Source organism: Ciconia boyciana, chromosome 3 (assembly GCF_034638445.1).
Source record: "Ciconia boyciana chromosome 3, ASM3463844v1, whole genome shotgun sequence".
NCBI classification, from domain to species: domain Eukaryota; kingdom Metazoa; phylum Chordata; class Aves; order Ciconiiformes; family Ciconiidae; genus Ciconia; species Ciconia boyciana.
In genome coordinates, this window is record NC_132936.1 from 17335606 (window position 1) to 17356824 (window position 21219).

Genomic DNA, 21219 nt, shown 5'->3' on the forward strand with positions numbered 1-21219 from the left:
TATTTGATAGGAAGTATGGTAGCCCAACAGACAGTTCACATACTAGGACTTATTGGTCTTCCTTTGGCAATTCAATATTCAAGACTTAATTTTAGGATAAACAAAAATTTTCAATATTTATGCAATATATGACTTCAAAACTAAATCAGAAATCAAGTGAGACAGCAGCTGATTCATCACACAGCATTGCTTGTTAATACCAAAATTAATGCTAATATGCAATATTATAGAATATATATTCACTATTATATATGACAATCCAGTGCAAGCAATCAGGTCCCAACTTCATGAATCATTTAGCTAAAGTTAATAAATCAAGTGACTTCAACTAGTGCCTCTTAGTTCACATGGATACTGAAAGAATTGAAATGAAGTATCCACTCCACAGCCTTAAAGAGTCAGCACCAGAGTGCCCCTGCATATCCGGGCCTATAATACATCTTCTAAATGTTTGATGAAGGTGCTTTCTATAGAATTTATCTTTCAGTTCAAGCTTAAATGGGTATAAGTTAGAAGGAAAAGACTAGGCACTTTTAAAGTAGTAATTCAAGTTTTTTTGCTAGAGTTTAATAAACCAAAGAAAAATTTTATCAGTTCAGGTTTGGGAAAATATTTACCAGGCAAATTAGCTTCCATCAAGTACTTCATGCACAACATGTCTGGATGAAGAAAGCAGCTGTCTGTTATATCTGGAAAACGAGGCAGGTCTAAAAACGCTGCAAGCTCAAGCATTTTCTTGTATACTTCTTCATATACAGGCCACGACTGAAAGAAAGGGTTAGAGGGTGTTATACATTTGCTCTGCTACCATATTCGTTATTGATTTTAAATTAGTTATCCATTTTAAGTTCTGTATTATTTAATACAGAATTATTTACACAGATTCTTTTAGCACTCTGTATGACTAAACACACATGCAAGAATAGAACCAGACTGCAGAAAAAAAGTGAAACATGCTAGTTTTAAAGCCCATGAAATGTATTTAAAAACCCCAAATAAAAAGTTGCTTCAGACCTGTAACCAACCCACTACCTTTTTTGTGAAGTGATCAGTATGTCTCCAGATGCTCCAAAATTGAAAGAGTATTGAAAAAACAAAAAAACCCAAACGAAACAAAAAACCCCAAATGGGTGCAATTGAGGGTGAACTCTCTAAAGAGCTAAGAGATCACAGAACCACAGAAGGGTAGAGGTTGGCAGGCACTGCTTGAGATCATCAGGTCCAAGCCCCTTGCTCGGGTCAGCTAGAGCAGGTTGCCCAGGACCGTGTCCAGTTGGATTTTGAATATCTCCATAGATGGCAACTCCACAAGCTCTGTGGGAAATCTGCTCTGGTGTTTCACCACCCTCACTGTACAAAAGACAAGACGTTTGGGGTTTTTTTTTTCCTTATGCTTAAATGGAATTTCTTGTATTTCAATTTGTGTCCATTTCCGCTCATCCTGTCACTGGATACCACTAAGGAAGATCTGGCTGTTCTCCTTTGCACCCTCCTGTCAGGTATTTATACACACATCATGCCCCCCTGAGTCTTCTCTTCTCCATCTCCAGGCTGAACAGTGCCAGCTCTCTCAGCCAGCCTCTCCTCATTTGTTAGATGCTCCACTGCCTTCAACATCTTCATGGCCCTTTTCTGGACTCACTTCAGTATGTCCATGTCTTCTTGTACTGGGAAGCCCAGAACTGGACCCAGCACTCCAGATGTGTCTCACCAGTGTTGAGTAAAGAGGAAGGATCACCTCCCTTGACCTGCTGGCAATGTTCTGCCTAACGCAGCCCAGGATTATGCTCATCTTCGTCATGAGGGCACATCGCCGGCCCACATTCATCTTCACAGCACCTTGTCCACCAAGACTCCCAGGACCTTCTCTGAAAAGCTGCTTTCCAGTCAGTTGGCCCCCAGCATGTGCGGGTGTCTGCATTTATTCATCCCCAGGTGGAGGACTTGACATTTCCCTCCCTCAATCTCATGAGGTTCCTATTGGCCCACTTCTCCAGCCTGTCGAGGTCCTTCTAAATGGCAGCATGCCCATCTGGTCTGTCAACCACTCCTCCTAGTTTCACATCGTCTGCGAACTTGCTTAGTTTTCAATCCACCTTGCAGTCCACTTAACTAGTTCTTAACTTCATCACTTTGTCAATGAGGATGTTGTGGAAGACAGCATCAAAAGCCATACTTAAGTCAAGGTAAAGAACATCCACCAAGCCTTCTATTCATCATAGAAGGTTATCAGGTTGGTCAGATGATTTCCCTTTCATAAATCCGTGCTGAGTAGTCCTAGTCACCGTCTTGGCCTTCTATATTTGGGAATGGTTTCCACATTTATTTGCTCCATCACCTTCCATATTTATCATATTTATGTATTTATTTATAATATTTATCAATATGAATGTGATCAATATGAGGCTGACAGGCCTTTAGTTCCCCAGATCCTCCTTCCTGCCATTCTTGGAGACAGGAGTGATGTTTGTTTTCTTCCAGTCGTTAAGAAACTCCCCAAGCCACCATGACTTTTCAAAAATTATTGACAGTGTCCTTTCAATGACACCAGCCAGCTACCTCAGCACTTGTGGCTGCATCCCATCACGGCCCATCAACCTTTGTACGTCGTCTGTTTAAATATTCCCTAACCTGCTCCTTCTCCACCAAGGGTAAGTCTGCCTTCCCCTGGACTTTCCCACTGGTTTCAAGGACCTGGGACTGCTGAAGGTCGGTCTTGTCAGCAAAGACTGAGGCAAAAAAAGCATTAATCACTTTAGCCTTCTCCTTGGTCTTTGTGACCATGTCCCCATTCCCATTCAGCAGCAGGTCCACATTCTCTAGAACCTTTTCACGGAATCTTTAACAAAATTTCATTAAAAAAAAAAATCTAATTCAATATTGGCATATCTATTCATGAAAATAAATCTGCAACTCTCTTTTCGAAACTATTGACTGCATGAAGGAAGTTCTCCCAATTTCTACTGAGGTTTACATGCTAGAGGAAAATATAACTTACAGACAGATTTTGACATGCTTATTCGTAATGAACTCAGCAGGACCTGAAGTTTGTGTAAGTATGGACTGTAAGGCTTGACCCTCATTTCTTAATACTTTAACTGTTTTATTAAACATTCTTAATTCTTTATATTTTAAATTATTACTTGAATTTACCTCTTAAAAGTGATAATTTTCAGTTTTTAGGCTACTTTACCATTTTAAACATATAAAAAGCAATGCTTTTTCTGCTTGTGTTGGTGGTTCTAATTCAGCAGAGCACTTTATCATGTATTCACATTTATCAAGTCAGTTTGTGCATAAGGTACTTTCCTTTAATAGGAATTTAGCAGGGGTTTACACTTCGTGCACAGATTCAAAACTTTCCTGAACAAGAGTGAATTCAGGCTTCTGTTTTTTCTAGACCAGATTAAAAACAGAGCAATCATGTTTACAACACCAGTAAGACTGAAATAATGCATTTTTATTCAATCATTTGGTTTCATCTATTTTAATATAAGCTGTGTAGCCAACGCTCAAATTTTATTGTTTTGAATGATTGCCAACATTTCCTTTTCTTTTTTAAATGATCTCCCCTCAGACTGCAGTTCAGTCTTGCTTAACTGCATGAACTCACACTTAAGCAGATGAATAACTCTGCTGTCGCTTACTATTACACACGCAGCTTTATGTAACAGTTAGGAAGTTGTATCATGTTCATTATATTTTCTAAACAGTGTTAAAAATTGGCTTAGACTGCTACAGGACTATCCTGAGAAACAAGAAAAACACACATAACCAGACTTCTACAGGAGACCAGGCTCACAGTACTTTCTATTCCTCTTAAAAAGCAGTGCTAAATTGAATAGCAAAACAATCTGGAACAAAACCTGAATCATATGTAACTTCTCTTGAGCATATCTGGAGAAAAATTAAAGTCCCACATAATTCAAATAAAAGCATCACATAAATACTATTCCTAATTAGATATAAAGAAAATACATTTTTCCCTTTAATGAAAAGCAGTTGAATTAGTAGCTTCTTAATAATATATCACAGATGAAAATTAATTAAGACACGGGAATTCAGTCATTTGAAGCATTTCCATCCTCAAACATTAAACTATCACCCATTAAGTTATCTGAGCAGTCTAATTTAACACAAAGGTACTTTAAGGAATATAGCTCTTAATTGGAGGGCTCAAGGTATGCACCTGTATCACCTTATATCTGAGCTTCTCTCACTGCATCAGGCTACAGAGACAGCTTTCCTATCCTAGGTACTAGTGAATGATCCCTTCCTCCTCAAGCCCAACACCGACTTCTGTTTCAAAGCTTGTGTTTGCCATTTAGAGAAGGCAATTCGGTTCTTTTTCAAAATGGCTAGAAAACACTCTTTGCTTTGCAATGACAGCTGATGCTTTCTTTTTTTTTTTTTGAAGAGGAAACAAGTGGTGTAAAAACTACAAATAAGAATTAATACAGAGAGCTATAATTTGGCTGATTTTAGAAAGGATGTTAACAGACAAAAACTGTTTTTAGTTTATGTGTGTTCATAAAGAGATGTAAACAAAATTGGACATGCAGATCTTTGAAAAGCATACTAATCCACCATAAAGATCAAGCAAACCAATTGCTACTTTCCAAGCTTGACCCCCTAAGCTCAAAAACATTCACTGTAGTACTCATGTTTCTACAACACAGCGCTGAGTCACGACGACGCAAGTTGAACCGAACACCACGCATCCAGGAGTACGCAGTAATCTCTTCAACTGTAAACTGCAAGCGTAAGCTGAATCCAACACAAGATCACATCTCAGTAGGACACATCATAGCACAGGGCTGAAGGCTGAAAGGTTGAGGACTGCAGAGACTGTAGCGTGTTCAGTCATCAAGCACTGATAATTTTCACCAGTCACTACATACCCTGTTCATACTCTGTTTAATTCTGAAAAAGCTGTGAGTTCATACAGCAAATCTCTTATTCTGCGAAGTTTCATACATACTGGGAGGGTTAAAACAGAAAGAACACCCAAATTCCACACAACCAACATAACAAACGTTAGGACAATATTAAGAAAAAGCAAGATACAGCAAACAAACAGCCTCAAAATTAATAAAAGTTATCACCTTCTACCTAGCTATGTATCTCTGCCAGAAGAAAAGAACCTGATAAAACAAGTTGCACTGAAAGTCAACTAGCAAATCAACTAGGAAAGCAAGATTTAGAGCTGGGGCCTCCCTCCTTCAGGTGAAAAAACTCTGCCTCCAGCACCCCGTGATTAAAAGCCCAAGGGAGGAGTACTTGGACAAGAGGGGACAGCATTAGATCATACACCACAGGCTCTCCAAGTATAACTTTCAGTTATCCAATCATAAATTTAAAAATTTTGTATTACATATTTTCAAGTTGTATTTCTGTGCTAAATATTAGGACAACTCCCCTGTCCATCAGCATGTGGAGTTACTGAGCTCTCACCTTGTTTTGAGAACCTGGGAAACGCTCCACATATAAAACTCAGTTACAAACCCTTGAGGGCACTTAATAATTTCAGGAAGACTGACAGAAAACTCTTCTAAAGTTATGCCATCTGCTAGCCTTCTCAGGTGTTTCGCAAGCTGGGATTTCTTCAAGACTGATCAACAACGCTGACAGAGTCTGTAGCTTGTCTAGATTGGGTACAGAGGTTACCGAGAACTTTTCTTAACTGTTTTGTCTTTAAAGTCTTCTTTGTATCTTATTCCCACATGTGACAAAGACAGTAATTTCAGGTCTTCTCCAGAAAGCAGTAGGAAAGATGAGTACTACTTGAGAATTTTTTTTTCTGTTTTTTTTTTTTCCCCATCTTCAACTGAGCATAGGAGGACAAAATACACACTGTTTAGTTGGTGAAGAAGTGTCTAGAACAAGATTTTCATGATGATAAATATTCATTAGACTACTTAAATCAGTTGCCTTTATCTTTCAAAGTTACATGGAATTTTTCACCTGTATTAGAAAAGAACAAGCTGGTTTTCAGAAGCAGATGAGCCAAACTATTAGCATGATAATCAGATCACAGTAACAGGTAATTGTTTTGGGTAAGCCAACATTGCAGCCTCTCCTACTTGTTTGGACAGTATCAGAATGTTGCTGATCAACAAGTAGAAAACAGTATGCATTGGCTGGCTTTCTAGATTCATTTGGAGGCTCCATAGCTTCTTGTTTTAAATGTGGTCTGACTGACTCTCAGATGACTGTATAGGCCATTTCCTTCTCCTGTATCAGGACAATATCCCAGCAGCCATTACTTACATAGTCACAGTTCAGTTTATTTTATTGTGATAATGCTCTATCCTTTCTGAAAATAATTAATTACAGAGTTGTTTTAAATTCTCCCTTTTATATTTTTCCCCTTCCATCTTCCTGTCCTGTTCAGTACTTTTTTCGCAGCACAGTTCCTTTCCTCGTCATCCTTCTACCTGTGAATTTCCATCCGAAGAACCCTTTCTTCCAATGCCTGCATATTCTCTAAGGCTCTACTTTCACCTGTGCTGCTCATGTTCAGCAATGGACATCCTTCCCAAGTGATTCTTTTAATGACCATTTATTACTGGAATCTAATAAGGTCCGACTTCACTTTTTCATTATCAGCTTTTTGTAGGTCTCTGGGAATCTCTGACATTTAGAGTTTGGATATGCTTGGAATTATCTAAAAACTAGCAAGGCTTCATCATTTTTAAGATGACCAAGTCAGTCTAGACCAAGTTTGAAAAAGAGGGTACCAAACTCCTCAGGAAATGGACTAAGAAAGCAATTTAACTTGAAGATTTGGAAAACATCAAGTTAGGAGGGTTGGAGAAGGGGTTTTTACAACACAATCCAGAATTTTGGTTCAGTCCTTGTGTAAAGCAAGATGTGTTCATAAAACGAAAGATATTTATTGTAAAAGTAATAAATCAAGTGGATGCCCTAATGTGTGTAAACATCTTTGAATATAGCCTGCATTGAAACACACATTGCCAGGAACCCAAACTAGCTTTACAATTACATAAGGTAAAATTAGGTGCCAACATCAAGCACAGCAGTCGAGTGCTCTACAGAGCCTGGTTCACCTTACTTTGCTTCTGCTGCTCAACTGGTTCAGATATATCTGGTTGTCTGCAGCATAAGCCTGACGTGGGATGACGCCAGCTGCAGTGCATGCAGGTTACATAAAAGAATTGACAGTAAAGACAATAACTGTATCAGCTGTGAAATTTACACTCAAATTAATATTTAAAACTGAATGAAATGACCTTGTGAACCAATCGTTATGTACTACATCCTTAATGTCATTGGCTAGCCCAAACTCTTAGATTACTGAAGATTTTTTTTTTCCCATGTTGTGTGTGTACTGTCACAGTACAACCAATCTGGCTACCTCCCATAGAAACACACACCAATAAATCTGGCTGATGTATATTTAAATGACATTTTTTTCCCTCTTGCCTAACCTCTGTGCACTTCTCAGGGACCATCACCGTCCCACCTGGAACAGCAGCAAACTCATGCAACAGCCATCACACACAAATTAAGTGTGCTTTAACACTGTGTTTTATTATGAATACAAACTTTAAAAAATGAGCAGCACTCACTAATACTTTTTTTCCCAGCTAGGTTAGACAGCAAGACTAATGGAGTCAACTCTGTTGCACACTTAAGATTCTGTGTAGTCTCAAGCTAAATTTTTCATGAATGCCTTCTTTGCCAGAGCACACAGTATACAGAAAAGACACACATAATGTAAAGGCTGGGCACTGTTACCACTGCTGTGTAGAAATGTCCCAGACTTGTGAATTGCTGGTGAGTGTGAAAGTATACTGAGAGCCACTGCACCCTGCTTTCCTAGGTCACTATCAGAAACAGGAGACCAGATTCAATGAGCTTCGAGTCTGACTCTGTGCAGCCATTTTTATGTGGACTAAATGAGCAGATACATTTCTTCAAACCCTGATATCCATGAATCACATACAGATGCTGATGTAACAGCAAAAGGGTGTGCCTGGAATTATTAAAAGAAAACTAAATGACAAGAAGAACAAAGATGGGTGAAACTGCTACAACTCCATTTAGATAACTGCTAAGAAATATGCATCTCATGAGACTTCTTACACTAGAAAAGACATAAAGAGACCAAGCACACACTTAGAGTTGCTGCCTAACAAGCCTCTCATCAAGCAGAAAGGATAACTGAAAGGTTAACACGAGATAATGAAATCAATTTGTCCACCTTGAAACTAGGCAAACATGTTGCCCAAATTATCTGCCTGGCAACAAATGGGCAGAGGGGGAAAAAAACAAAGAAAAAGAAAAGTCAAGATACCATTTGAAAAATCATAGAAGTTGTTACACTGGCAGCCTCTCTCTTGCTCTATCCTTTGATAATTGCCTCAGCTGAAACAGCTACTACATCTTAAAATCCCAGATTACTCCTGATCATTGTTGCAGAGGAAGCAAGAAGGATCTTTGTATAGAAAAAAGATTAATTTTAGAAGATGACTCAATAAACAATATTTATGCATTTTTGAGAGAAAAAAATCTAGGTGTGCTGGGATATTGGACTGCATTAAATGGACACAGGCAGTTTTTACTGAAGAATTCAAGATGGCATGTGGATGAGCCAGCAACCCACACACAAGAGAAAAAGCTAACTGAACATCCAGTACAGACGTACTCCTTTACTAGAGAGAAAAAAAAAAGAGAAAAGAGATTTTCATTGGATGCATAGCAGACCTTTTAATATGCTACTTTCAGAAGACGACATCTTGTTCATTACATGATTCCTGGCTAAGTGGTTTTTGAATAAATAAGTTTCAATATTATTAAACCAACAGAGACATGTGCTTGAGCGTTAGCCTGATCATGCTCACAAGCTAACTCTGACAAATACCACTTTTCTAAAAAAACTAGTCTTTCTACAAATTGAGAGAGTAATCCAATAAGGAGCTGAACCGTCATAATGTATTGAAATTTAAGAGTTTGGGAACAAATTTTACTGAATTTCATAAATATTTTGGTAGGTTTGTTTTCTTTCTTCATTAAGTAATGCTTTAAGACAGGTATGGACAAGCTAGAGTTTCTGTTACACAACAGCAAGCTCCCATGATAAACTTGATTACAATAACCCTTTCAGCAGTGAACTTCCTCCTCAGCTCTTTTTTTTTTTTCTTTCAAATAAAAGCCTCACCCTTGCCTCTTTTCATTCTGCACTACTTTCTATCCTGAACAAGTACTGCATGCACCTGTTAAAATGCACACACACACAAAAAGTTAGACAGAAAAAAAAAAAACCCCACAGATAGAAAGACACCCACCCCCAACAAAACTAAGATTACAAGGTATCTCAAAACACCAGCAGACCAAAGCAGGAATCGCTGCTTGTTTTGGAAAGTAAAAGCAGCATAGCTGATTAGCAGAATTTGTATGGCTAGAATGTTATACCTCTTAGAAGATTTTTTTTTTTTTTTAAATAAACAAGAATGACCGGCTTCTGTCTTAATTTGAATTCTTTAAATAGTTACCACTAAAAGAAAAAAAAAAATCATATGGCAAATAAGCTCATCCAAATTTTAGTCAGGAACAGAGGCTCCTACACATCAGACCTTGAATGTTTTTAGAAAAGGACCTCAGCAAACAGAGGAACGTGTCTAAAAGGTGGATACACTTTCCAGGGAAGCAGAAAGCCACTGTTATTCCAGTCTGAACACTCTGGGAGAAAACAGAGCAAACATTTTTGACCTGCATTCATGAGTTTATTAACAGATTTAGTCAGGAATTACTTTGTTTGAATCAGATCCAAACTAAAATATAAATACACAATCCACCAAAACCTGGAGTGTGAGATAATCCAAACAGCAGCAGTTTCCTATGAGCTGCATGATGACTTGAAGACACGGGTATTGGGCAGTAGCAGATTACTAAGTGATACGAAATCCTTTTGAAAAGCCAGTGTGAAAAAAAAAATAAATACGGGGACAACTTTACAGGATTTAGGAAATCTTCAGGTTTCCTCAGGATGGTGCCACAAACCCACCCCGTTGCCTGAGGCAGGTCTCTTTGTCCCAGTTTTCCACCTTGTGGCAGAGCAGCACAAGACCACCCCTGAGAGCCCGGCCCTGGAGGAGCAGCCACCGGGCAGCTGAAGGCACTGTCGTGTGACGAGGGGGAACAACCAGCATCAAAAGAAGAGAAAGAACCAAATATTCTGCAACTGTGCTGGCTTCATACAGCGTGCACTAAAGCAGGCTTAAACTCCCACATTAAATGAAGAAAAGGAAAAGATATACGGAGCAGCTCATTATTTTCCGCATGCTAAACTAAGATGCTATCTTGGTTTAGAAACAATATGAGATGAAGTGATTAATGACTACACCCTAGTGCACTTATACATCAGTCTCAGCTAAAAGCAAATTCATTCCAGTAATTCCTAAATTCCATATGCTTACCTTAAAACCTTAATCGTTATTCAAAGACATGAAAAGAAGATAGTATTAGCTTAATCTATTCACAAATCCAAGACCTGTGCTTACTTTTAGGGCCAAGAAAAATTACACAGAACTGAAGGCTGTTTAGAAATATTATGGGTAAAGTGCAAAAACCCTTAAGCTGCCATCTCTGCCATTCCAGGATGGCTCCCCCAAGACCTAGAATTTATTTGCTCTTACATGGCTTTTCATGTTTCTCTCTCGCCATATTTCCAGACCAGACTTCTTGCAAGCGTTCCTTCTTCCTCCTGCCGTTGGGTTATCACTACTATTCAACAGTAAGAAATTTTACATTGTGAGTTTTTAAACAAGCAATTCCTTTAGTTCCTCCACCAAAACAAACCAAAGGATCACTAGAAAAATACAAGCATGCAAAATCTTTTTTCAAAAAGCAAAATTTTTGCTTAAGAAAACTGTGTAGTTTTCATTGCTTAGGATTCTTTGCCATAGGCTAGAGATACCCCTTTTTAAGCAATGATTTTGCATACTTTTACCATTTAATCATTCCTCAACTTTTTTCAAGTTGAATAAGAAATATCCCCAGATCTCTAAATCTGAAACTTTAAAGGACGGTATTTAGTTCACCTAACTTAAAGGCTTGAACTATGACTTAAAAAAGAGTTGTTATGAGATAACTAGTTAATGAAAAATGAAGTTTTACGATCTTAAAAATGTCTCCCCAGAACACAAAAACCACAAAGTGAAACCCTGACTGAAATCCCAGAACAAAAAAAAAAGTGGCTGTACCACATAAATCCAAAAAGATCTACTTAGCCTTGCATCTAGCAGCGAGCAAGAGAGATGCGTAGGGAGGAATTTAGGAACCAAGCAAGCCACAATGACACTTTACCAAGTATCTGTCCAGCTTCACACCATTTGTGGCTGAGTCAGCAGTGAGATCTTTGCATTTTTTAGTTCCAGATACCTTTTCTTTTGTGGCATTTGTCCACTCATTATCTGGCCCTTTTAACATCCAGAACATCCTATCGCGAGGAGTTTCACCAGTTACCCACAAAACATAAGCAGCATTTCCTGCTGTTTGATTCTGAACCTGCAGACCAGCAACCTTTTCTGACACCTCCCAGTCCTTGTATCGGAAGAGACATTGAACAGTTGTCTCCAAAACACATTCTACAAACTATCACCCCATCTTCCTCTTAGTCACCTCTTCTTTAGGTTGGAAGGTAAGTAGATAAAGTTAATTGTTTCTTGTAGGAAAATTGTCCCTACATTTGATGATCCTTGTGACTCTCTGTACCTCTTAGTTCTTCTATAACTTTGAGAAGAGGGAGGGTAAGAAAAGCAAAAAACCCCAACCAGAATTCCATGGAGTATTTAAAATATGGATGCATGATAGATATATACATTAACATAAAGTTGATCTCCATTTCTTTACTAGAAGTCAGGACTTACTAGAAAATAATTCCAATGTAGCTGGGCTACAACAACGGCATGTTCGAAAACAGCATCACAAAGGGATTACAGAAACATGTATAATTAATATCACACAGATATTTAAATTAAGGCTGGTACATGAACATAATAGCATTGATAACACCAGCTTTCAGAGAACACTACAAATTTTATTCTTTAAAAAATAAAATATCTTCCTATTTAACAAACATAATAGCATGGACAAATCTGTTGATTGACAGAATCACAGAATCATATAGGTTAGAAAAGACCTTTATGATCATCGAGTCCAACCGTAAACTTAACACTACCAAGACCACCACTATACCATGTCCCTAAACACCTCATCCAAAAGTCTTTTAAATACTTCCAGGGATGGCAACTCATGTACTTCATGGATGTGCTTGGACACAAAACAGACATTCGCAGAAAAAAAAGTATATCTGTGTGTTTTAATGTGTCAATGAATTATGGGTCAATGAATTATAACCTTTTTCTAAAGAAAACCAAAAACTAACGTGTAATGCTTACCCACTGTAATGATGCAATACAAAAACCCCAAAACTTGCATCTGTCTTTTAAGGTCTCCTTGCCACTCAATTTTTCTTTACTTACTGCTATTTTCTCCAAATAGAATCAAGATTTTTTTTTTTTTTTAAGTCAACTGTTGGACAGGAAGAGAATTTGAGAAATTTCAAGCTTTATTTGCTCCATCTGTATTCTCATAACAGTGAAGCTCAGAGATTACATATGTCAGTAGATGCAGAATGGGGCAGGTTTGCCCTTTTTTTGTTCTTCTCCCCCCTCCCCCCCCCAATAGATCTGATCAAGAGGGTAGCATTTTTTCAAGACTTGTTCCAAACTGCTCATAACATAGGATTAAGAATGTTATCAAGAAAGAAGAGAACAAAAGTGAAAAAACAAGACTGAATAGAATGATGAAGACTAAGCAACTTGTAGGTATACTTTTGTTTACACTGGTATTTTTTGTTTAAAATTATAATTCTTCTTTAAAAATTACTTCTGCAAGTGTAGGTAGTCTTTACTTGCATCAGTGATATGTATTTTACTTTTTCCTACAAGGTTTACTCATCAAAAATGGTCTGCAGACCATTTTATTTTAAAAACCATCTTATACTAGAAAATGATTTAACATGTCATAATTCAAAACAGTAATATACATTTAGAGAATGCATTGTTGTCACTTATCAAATTAGCAATACCAAAGCAGTCACCAAATGGTATAAATCCTTTCCACAGTAAGAATTTCAGTACAGTGACCTCATGCAATATTCAGAATACGAAAGTATACAGAGGAATTTCACTCCTCCTTAGACAGTGGGACAAAAAATGTAAAGCCCTAGAACAGTGATTCACTTCATCTGTCCCTCCTAGAAGAGTACTATAATTAGGAGACTAAATCCACACCCACAACTAAAGCAACACGAGCACTTAAGAAATACTGTCAAGTTTATAAACTTCTATTCACATACCCAAACTCTGTAATGAAGCAAATGCTAATCCTTCTGCTTTTAAGTTGATGAAATTATAGTACCATAAATAGCATCTCTGATATAAAACAATCACAAAGAATGAAATATCATTTGCTATATAAAAGCACTCAGCCACGTTGCATCCAATTTAGGGTACAAACCAAGGAATGATACCAGCAAAAGCGGAGAAGGCATTAGCCTGAAGAGCAGGACAAATACCTGTATTTTTAGCAATGCTAAAAACAGTCATCATGAGATTTCTAAGGCTCTTCAGTGGTCAGTATTAAAACTTCATATAAGCTTATGCCACCGCTAGAGTTTACCCAGAATATCGGAGCCCCTGGCTCTACATACGCAGAAGGGCAGATATGAGCAGTGTGCTCTAGAGCCATCCCCAAGTAACAACATCCTCACAGGCCTCGTGCTCTTCCGTGAGCACCTCATGGTTTGAGTACAGACCTCACTATTTCCTGTGCTCACCACACAGTATAAAGTGGTGTGTAAAGCTCAGCACTCACCTATTTTATTATGTGAGAAGATAACTAACTTTTTCTGTATTCGAAAGAATGATGAAAAAGTACTTAGGCTTTGTTCTTGGTGCAAGGTGGGAAGAGTTATCACCATGAGTGAAAGCAGCATGCAGACTCTACGAGCTTGCCCAGCCCTCCAGGGAAAGAGCTGAGTGTAGGCAAGAAGAGAGAAGCATCAATACTCTAGTAACAGCCCTTCTGCTAATCTCTATCTACCCTTCTTCAATATCTACATTTAAGTTATCTAATGAAAATGCTCTTAGTAAGTGAGAGAGGTAGCTACTTTTCAAAGCCTCCCAAGGAAGATCCTATCTGTCTAAGTTTAGGCACTTCAAACACAGTAAAATATTTTATCAATTTGTGATATGCTCCTGACTGCAGTAAACAAAACAAAACAGAAGCAGCTCAAAGTATCTAACAAGACAATGCAAACAGGTGTTTCCAACATGAATAAGCCAAGCAATACACTTAGATACAGAAGTGATAGACAGTTTTCACGTGTTATTCAGTACTGTATATTCAAAGAACCAGTTTTCAAGAAACCTGCAATACTGATGCTACTTCTGGTCAGAACATAGCCAAATTATTCAACCAATCCTAGCAGCATAAATTACATGAACCCCCCTCACACTTTATAACAAGCTGGCAGAGATGATTAGAAATTAATGAGGACTGAATGCCAAATTACTTCTAAAATTGAGCCATTAGCCTTGAAAGCTGAAGCCTACAACCAAGTCCTAGTTTTGGTTGTATACAGCATGTAATAGTCAAAATATTGAGCAATCTTCTTTTCTTAATCCATGAGAAACCCTCCAATTTTATGTTTTCCTCCAGGCTACTTGACAGTTCTTCTGCCCCCAACATTCACAGGGAAATCAAAATCAGGAGGCGTCTTAAACTCATCAGCTAAATTTACAAAACAAAATGGCTTTTACTATGCTTGAACAATGCTGAGTTGATTCAAATATATTTTTGTGGCACATCCCCATTTAATTCAAACCAGTTTTTACCGAGCAACTGAGTTGTCAGATGGTCACAAGGCACAAAATGTTTATACAGCACAAGTATTAATAACTGTATTCCAATTGTCATGCTGCCTGTAACGAAGAGAATCAGAAAGAGGTGCTAAATCTGAGGTTCAATATCTTTAACCTTCTTGCCATAGTAAAACTCAGCAACATTTAATCATATTGTAACATAAATTATTAACATTACATCACCATTTTGAACCTGGAATTCCCACACTGGGTAGTACTGCACAAGGATACAAGTCCCGAGTTTAAACCTTGTTCTCAAGTAGGATGGTGAACAACACAAAAATGTGTAGCGCCTAGATATGAAAGCATATGCTTTAGGCCTCTCCAAATACAGTCCTGGTAGGTCACTGCACTCCCAGACAGGTCTGTCATATCCCTCTTTTTATTGTGGGATAATGGGATAAAGGGAAAACCACAAATAAAAGATCCCCCTTTTGAAGCAGAGGAGGGATTTGACTGCATAGTGCTCAGGGACAATCTCCTGGATAAAAAAAGGCAAGGAACAGCACTATAGATATTCTGCAGTGAGACAAGAAGTAAAGGTGACTAAGCTGTAAGCAGCAGGAAAACTAAAAACTAAAAAAAAAACCAAAACCCAAAAAACCTTAAAAAAAATATAAAAAAACAAACACCCTCCCCCCAAAAGCCAACAACAAAACACCACCACAAAACAAAAACCAAAAAACAAAACCTTGAATTTCAATGCCACACGTAAATGGGTAAGTCATGAAACAAATATGAAGAAAAGGCAAGATTGTTCTGTAACTGGAAAAAGAATACGATTCTATCTCATTAAAATCATATGTAAGGAAGAGAAAAATTATGTCTGCAAAAAAGCAAACCAGTATCTGATAAAACTGATTATTTTACAAAGGAGAGACCCAGATAATTTACACACAAGAAGCTTCAAGGAAATAACTGAGGAGCTCTCTGAAACACAAATGTTGTTTTTTAAATAATCTTAAGAAATTCTAAACATCAAAGGACTCTCCACATTAATATGCAGTATTTAAAAAAAATGTAAAAGGGGAGATTCAGGAACTCTAAAATGATTAGCTTGGCACGGATCCTGAAAAAATAATACAATGGCAATGGGAAAAATGGAAGCTAAAAATATCCTGTCAGTCAAGCAACCTTCATAAGGTCAAGAGAGGAGAGAGACGACTGAAGCTCCAGCTCCCACAAGGAAGACAGCACAATCTACTGGAGTTACTGCTCTGAAAAACCTTTTCCCTTCATTATGGGCTAGCTAAAGGGAACCCAAATTAAAAAAAGTCTCACTGGAAGATCGTAACTCATAATTGTACTCAAAACTCAAGAGCTGCTCTGCTGGAAAGCAAAGCATGCAGAACAAAGGAGCAAAACAGAAGCATCCTTGATACCAGAGGAAAATCTTGGCAAATTCATCTCAGAAATCGGATCTCTCAAATCCTCAGCAGAAGTGAGATTTGATTGAAGCTGGCATAGAAAGATGGGTGGCTGAAGGATTAGTCGCAGAGCAATACGGATACAAAAGTGCTGCCAAGAATAAAATCAAGCAAAATTTAAAAAAAAAAAAAGTAAAGAAAGAAAAAGAAGAGAAGAACAAGAAGAAAATACAAGCTATAGGATACAGTAAGAGAAGAAACCAAAGAATTGGAAAGTTTCCAGACAGCATAGAGAAGAATGATCATCTCTCAATGTTTAAAGCAAGCCTTTCATTCCCAAATAAAAGAGGAAAGAAATTTAATAATCCAAGCTAGGGAGGGTTCGTGTGTGCACGCATGAGTGCAAGGTATATACTCCTCCAACTCAAATAAAATAAATCCAAAGCATCATACAGAATAAAGGACTCCACACTGAAGTGGCACATTCTCAAAAGAGCTAAAGTTTTCCAGTCTACTTTATAAATACATTATGGTACCTACTTCAACACCTATCACAGGTTACTTTAAGGAAAAGGAAGACTCTGGATGAATTAGACTTTTTCTTAGGGCAGCAAATATTTCTTTTCAAACTCTTCCTTTTCCCATCAAAGCCAACATCAGTTCATAATGGAGCATGAATTAAAATTCTTATTAAAATGAACACAATGGAGAGCTGCCCAGAACTGCTGGCCTAATCTGACAGACAAAAACAGACATCATTTTTATGCAGAAAGATAAGCCTGAAAGAAAAAAAGATATCAGAGAGAAGAAAGAAACAAGAAGCCTTTCAGTTAGGTGGGAGAAAGGGGAGAAAATCCTGACATGTGCTTTTGAGTTTCATGATTCTTCTCCTGTTGTCCACAACACTAATTTCTGACCAGCCCAATATATTGCAGCCACTTTACCAGGATGCATTCAAGAATTTTCCACAGGCAAAGGTAAGGAAGATGCTAACATCCCTCCCAGATGGAAGTTTAGAAAGCATTTCTCTATCATGGAAAAACCTGAAGACTAATACTAGGAATTATTTAAGAATCAAGACATCTAGGGATGGAAATAGGTGAATTATATAGAGCAGAATTCAAATTAAACAGTAATTCTGCTAAAGTGGGTAAGTTGGAGGTAGGACGGTAAAAGGAATAAAAAAAAATAATAATGTATACCAAGACAGCCAAAAAGTAACCTGGATATTAGTTTTCTCACATTACAAGGTCAAAGCTGTCTAAATAAGTACGTTTCTTGTTATAGGCAGCAATACTTAGTGGATTATATATATAAAAAAAACCCCCAAACAACAAAAACACACAGAGGAAGACAGAGTAATGGAATTAAATCATGAAACAAAAAAGGAAGTATTTTCAAGATATAGGTTCCTAGACAGCAAGGTATATCAACAACACTCTGTCAACACTGAAGCATTCAATGGCCCTCTCAAAAGACAGAAGGTTTCGGACTTAGAATTGTGCAGCTTCTTCCATCTAAGATTAAAAAAGAAAAAAAAGGAAAAAAAGGCAGGCAGGCTCATACAGATAAGCCATTCCATGACCCCACTCCAGGGCAGAAGTAGTAGCAAGGATAATCAGGTAAATACCCATTCCTTTTGTCTTTGAGGGCACATTTCTAAACAGAATTCATCTAAAGCTCACTAAGCTCAACTTTCTCCTAGCCCCCTCATCCCTTAGAAAAAAAACAGGTTCTTCATAAGTTTAGGAAAAAAGGAGTTATTTTAAAGTTGGAGGAGAGATTGAAAGAAGGGAACTTCACTGAGGTCCCACACTGGGCTCCTTGCCAAGTCCAGATACTTGTGCATCTAAAAAGATGACCATTCCTGAAGCTCTCAGAACAACAGGATCCGAAGGATACTTATGAGACTACACCTATGCTGTTCAACACAGCACATACCCCAAAGTGACGTGTTTGTTATCTTCAATACTTTAGTAAATGATGTTGCCCAACAGCCATGGGAGTGACCTGCTTACCTATATACATACACGTACATTTAAGTTTGCGTGTGTGTTAAGAACATGAGAATCAAAAACAAAAATTATTTTTGGACGTTTAAAAAAAATCTACAATGCATTAATGGTAAAATACGCCAAAAAGTAATGAGTTTTATAAAAAGTAATGAAAGCTAAAGATAAACTTGAGACAGCAAAGCAGAACCAACTTTAAAGCACAAACAAAATAATTACATAAAAGATAATCAGGTATACAGTCCTGAGTCAAAAATGTATGGAAAACCAGATCTATGGTGAAGACAAGTTGTTGCTAGCTCAAGAGAAAAGGGATGCTTTAATAAATTTTGTATGAGCGTAAAGATAAATCCCTAAAAGCAAAATAGAGGATGTGCATCTTAAGGATGTATCCCTACTTCAAGCAGAAATGGAAGAGGGAATTTGTGCGTAGCTCCACTGGAGGACAGATACTATCAATAAAAACAAAACAGGCTGAAAGCAAATTACCCACGGAACTTTACACTACTAATTTACAAATTTGTTTTAACTCCTACACTAGCAGGCTTTTAAAGAAATAGATATCCTCTACATTAAAAAGGAAACAAAGATGACTTCCACCTAAAAGAGAAAAGATAACTGCGCTCATCAAAGACATGTTCGCCACTGGCACAAGCCTCAAGGTCAGCAGGGATTTACTGCAGTTAAACAAATTGCAAAGAGCAAGAAAAAAAACCTGATCGCCTGCATAGAACAAAAACCCAAACTTAAGCATCGTATTCTTTCTTGATGCATAAAAAAAAGGTTTTAATCAAATGGAATAAGAATACTTGTTTTAGAAAAATGAAATTTTGCAGAGTAAGATGAAAACTTGCTTTTCTTCTCTTGTGTTGGGAACTTAGAACTTCTGAACTAAGAACTAAGCAGGAGCATCCTGCTGCTGCTGCTGTTTGCCCTGTGAACCCTCTGATCGTGCATTTAGGTAAAACCCATTTACCAAAGGCTAACTTCTAACATACACATGATTTTAATAGAGGAAGGGATAAATAGGATGACTAATCAAGTGAAGGCTTATAAAAGAGACTTGGAGCAAGGGAAAGATAAACACATATGGAAGATAAACAACTCATTTTACACAAAGATCTTTTATAAAGTACTTTTAGCCTTCATAAAATACTTGTGAGGTAGTACTTATCTCCAGCTAGGACCTGACACGTGTCTAACAGTTATGCATCATGATAAAGATGATAGGAAGAGGTGGAGGCTCCTTTTCTCTTTATTTATGAGGCAGTTACACCCAGAGCTCCCAGACTTCTAGACAGAGGTGTCCAGATACGATAACCTTTGTGGCAAGTATTTTAAAGTTCAGTTTGGGCAGAATGAAAAATTATGCCCTTCTTATTAGCTGTACCATTACTACAATATGAAGGGTTTCTCTGCCACCTACACTGAAACTGTGAAATAGAATACAAGGCATACTATACCATTTGAATCATGGCATACTTGAGGTTGGAAGGGACCTCTGGAGATCAAGTCCAACGCCTCTGCTCAAAGCAGGGTCAACTACAGCAAGTTGCTCAGGATTGTGTCCAGTCACGTTTTGTGCATCTCCACAGATGAGGACTCCACAGTGGTTCAGGGCAGCCTGCTCCAGTGTTCAATCATGCTTATAGTAAGAGAGTTTTATGTTTAAATGGAATTTCCTGTATTTCAGTTTATGCCCATTGACTCCTGTCCTTCCACTGCGTACCACCATGAAGAGAGTCTCACTCCATCCCCACTCCTTCCTGTCAGATGTTTATATACTTACTGAAATTACCCCCCGAGCCTTCTCTTCTCATAGATAAAAATCCCAGCTCTCTCAGCCTCTCCTTGTATGACAGATGCTGCAATCACCTCTAATTGCAAAATTGTATGCAGGACGGGGAAAAATTGTCTGTGATATGGGCTTCATTCCTGTATTACACAGCACAGAAGTTCATCAGCTGGAAAGCCTGAGACTAGTCACATTCCTTGCATATGAAATACTACTACTAAATGATGAGGCATAAAAAAAACCCCTTGTGCATGTACACATACACACGTCAATACACAGAAAGATAGAAAGTAGATGTGACTCACCTTCTAATAATTGTTGCATTTATTTTTTTAATTTTCAACCTTGTACAAATTCAGTATATTTTGGGTATCTGGGAAATTGTTACTGAAAAAAAAACAACTTTAAACCACTGAGAATGTTTTTATCTAAGATGAGCCATATCAAGTTAGGCTTCATCTGTACTTAACTGATAAAATGATATGTAGTATGACTTCAAATCCTTCAAGCTACTACAACATAACTACTTCTTGATTCAAATTTGGGCTCCAGGGAATTAGCACAGGACATAATCAAATGCACTAAAAATCTCTTCAAAATAAAAAGGAGACATATTGAATAGTCCTGTCAGTTATCGAGATTTTTGAACATGTTTGCAGCTTACATGCACCGGACTTGAAGCACAACAAATAATGGCATTAGAGCATCTTACCTGCCTGGTTATTAACAGTCATAATCCCATAAAGGTTTTGAAGATAATTGTCTATAGAATATTATATACAGAACACCAAGGAGAAAAGAATGCAGGCTGTATTTTCAGGACAGAGTATTACACAATCTGACTTCCTGCTCCAGGACAATAATCTCATCTCTTGAATTTCTCAAAACTCAGATGTCAAAACTAGATACAGTAAGATATTGGTAATCTCAGTGCTGCAATGAGCAGCAAGATCAGTTCTGAAACAGAAGATGTAGGAAACAGGTAGTAAGGTTTTTGCAATTATCAACCCAATGATGTAGTCAAAAATGTTAAAACTAAATAAACCTCAGGATGCATTACTAAAGGGACACTGAAGGTAAAGTAGGGAGCA

General features: G+C 37.7%; 1 protein-coding gene across 5 annotated transcripts in view; it reads right to left on the reverse strand.

Moving 5' to 3' along the window:
* The window catches only part of TAF1B (TATA-box binding protein associated factor, RNA polymerase I subunit B), a 52142-nt gene that overhangs the window by 14010 nt on the left and 16913 nt on the right, over positions 1 to 21219 (reverse strand). For all 5 annotated transcript variants that reach the window (XM_072858625.1, XM_072858628.1, XM_072858627.1 and 2 more), the window contains exon 9: positions 618 to 765. In XM_072858625.1, coding sequence (XP_072714726.1) covers positions 618 to 765 — 148 coding nt within the window. The remainder of the gene's footprint in view (positions 1 to 617; positions 766 to 21219) is intronic.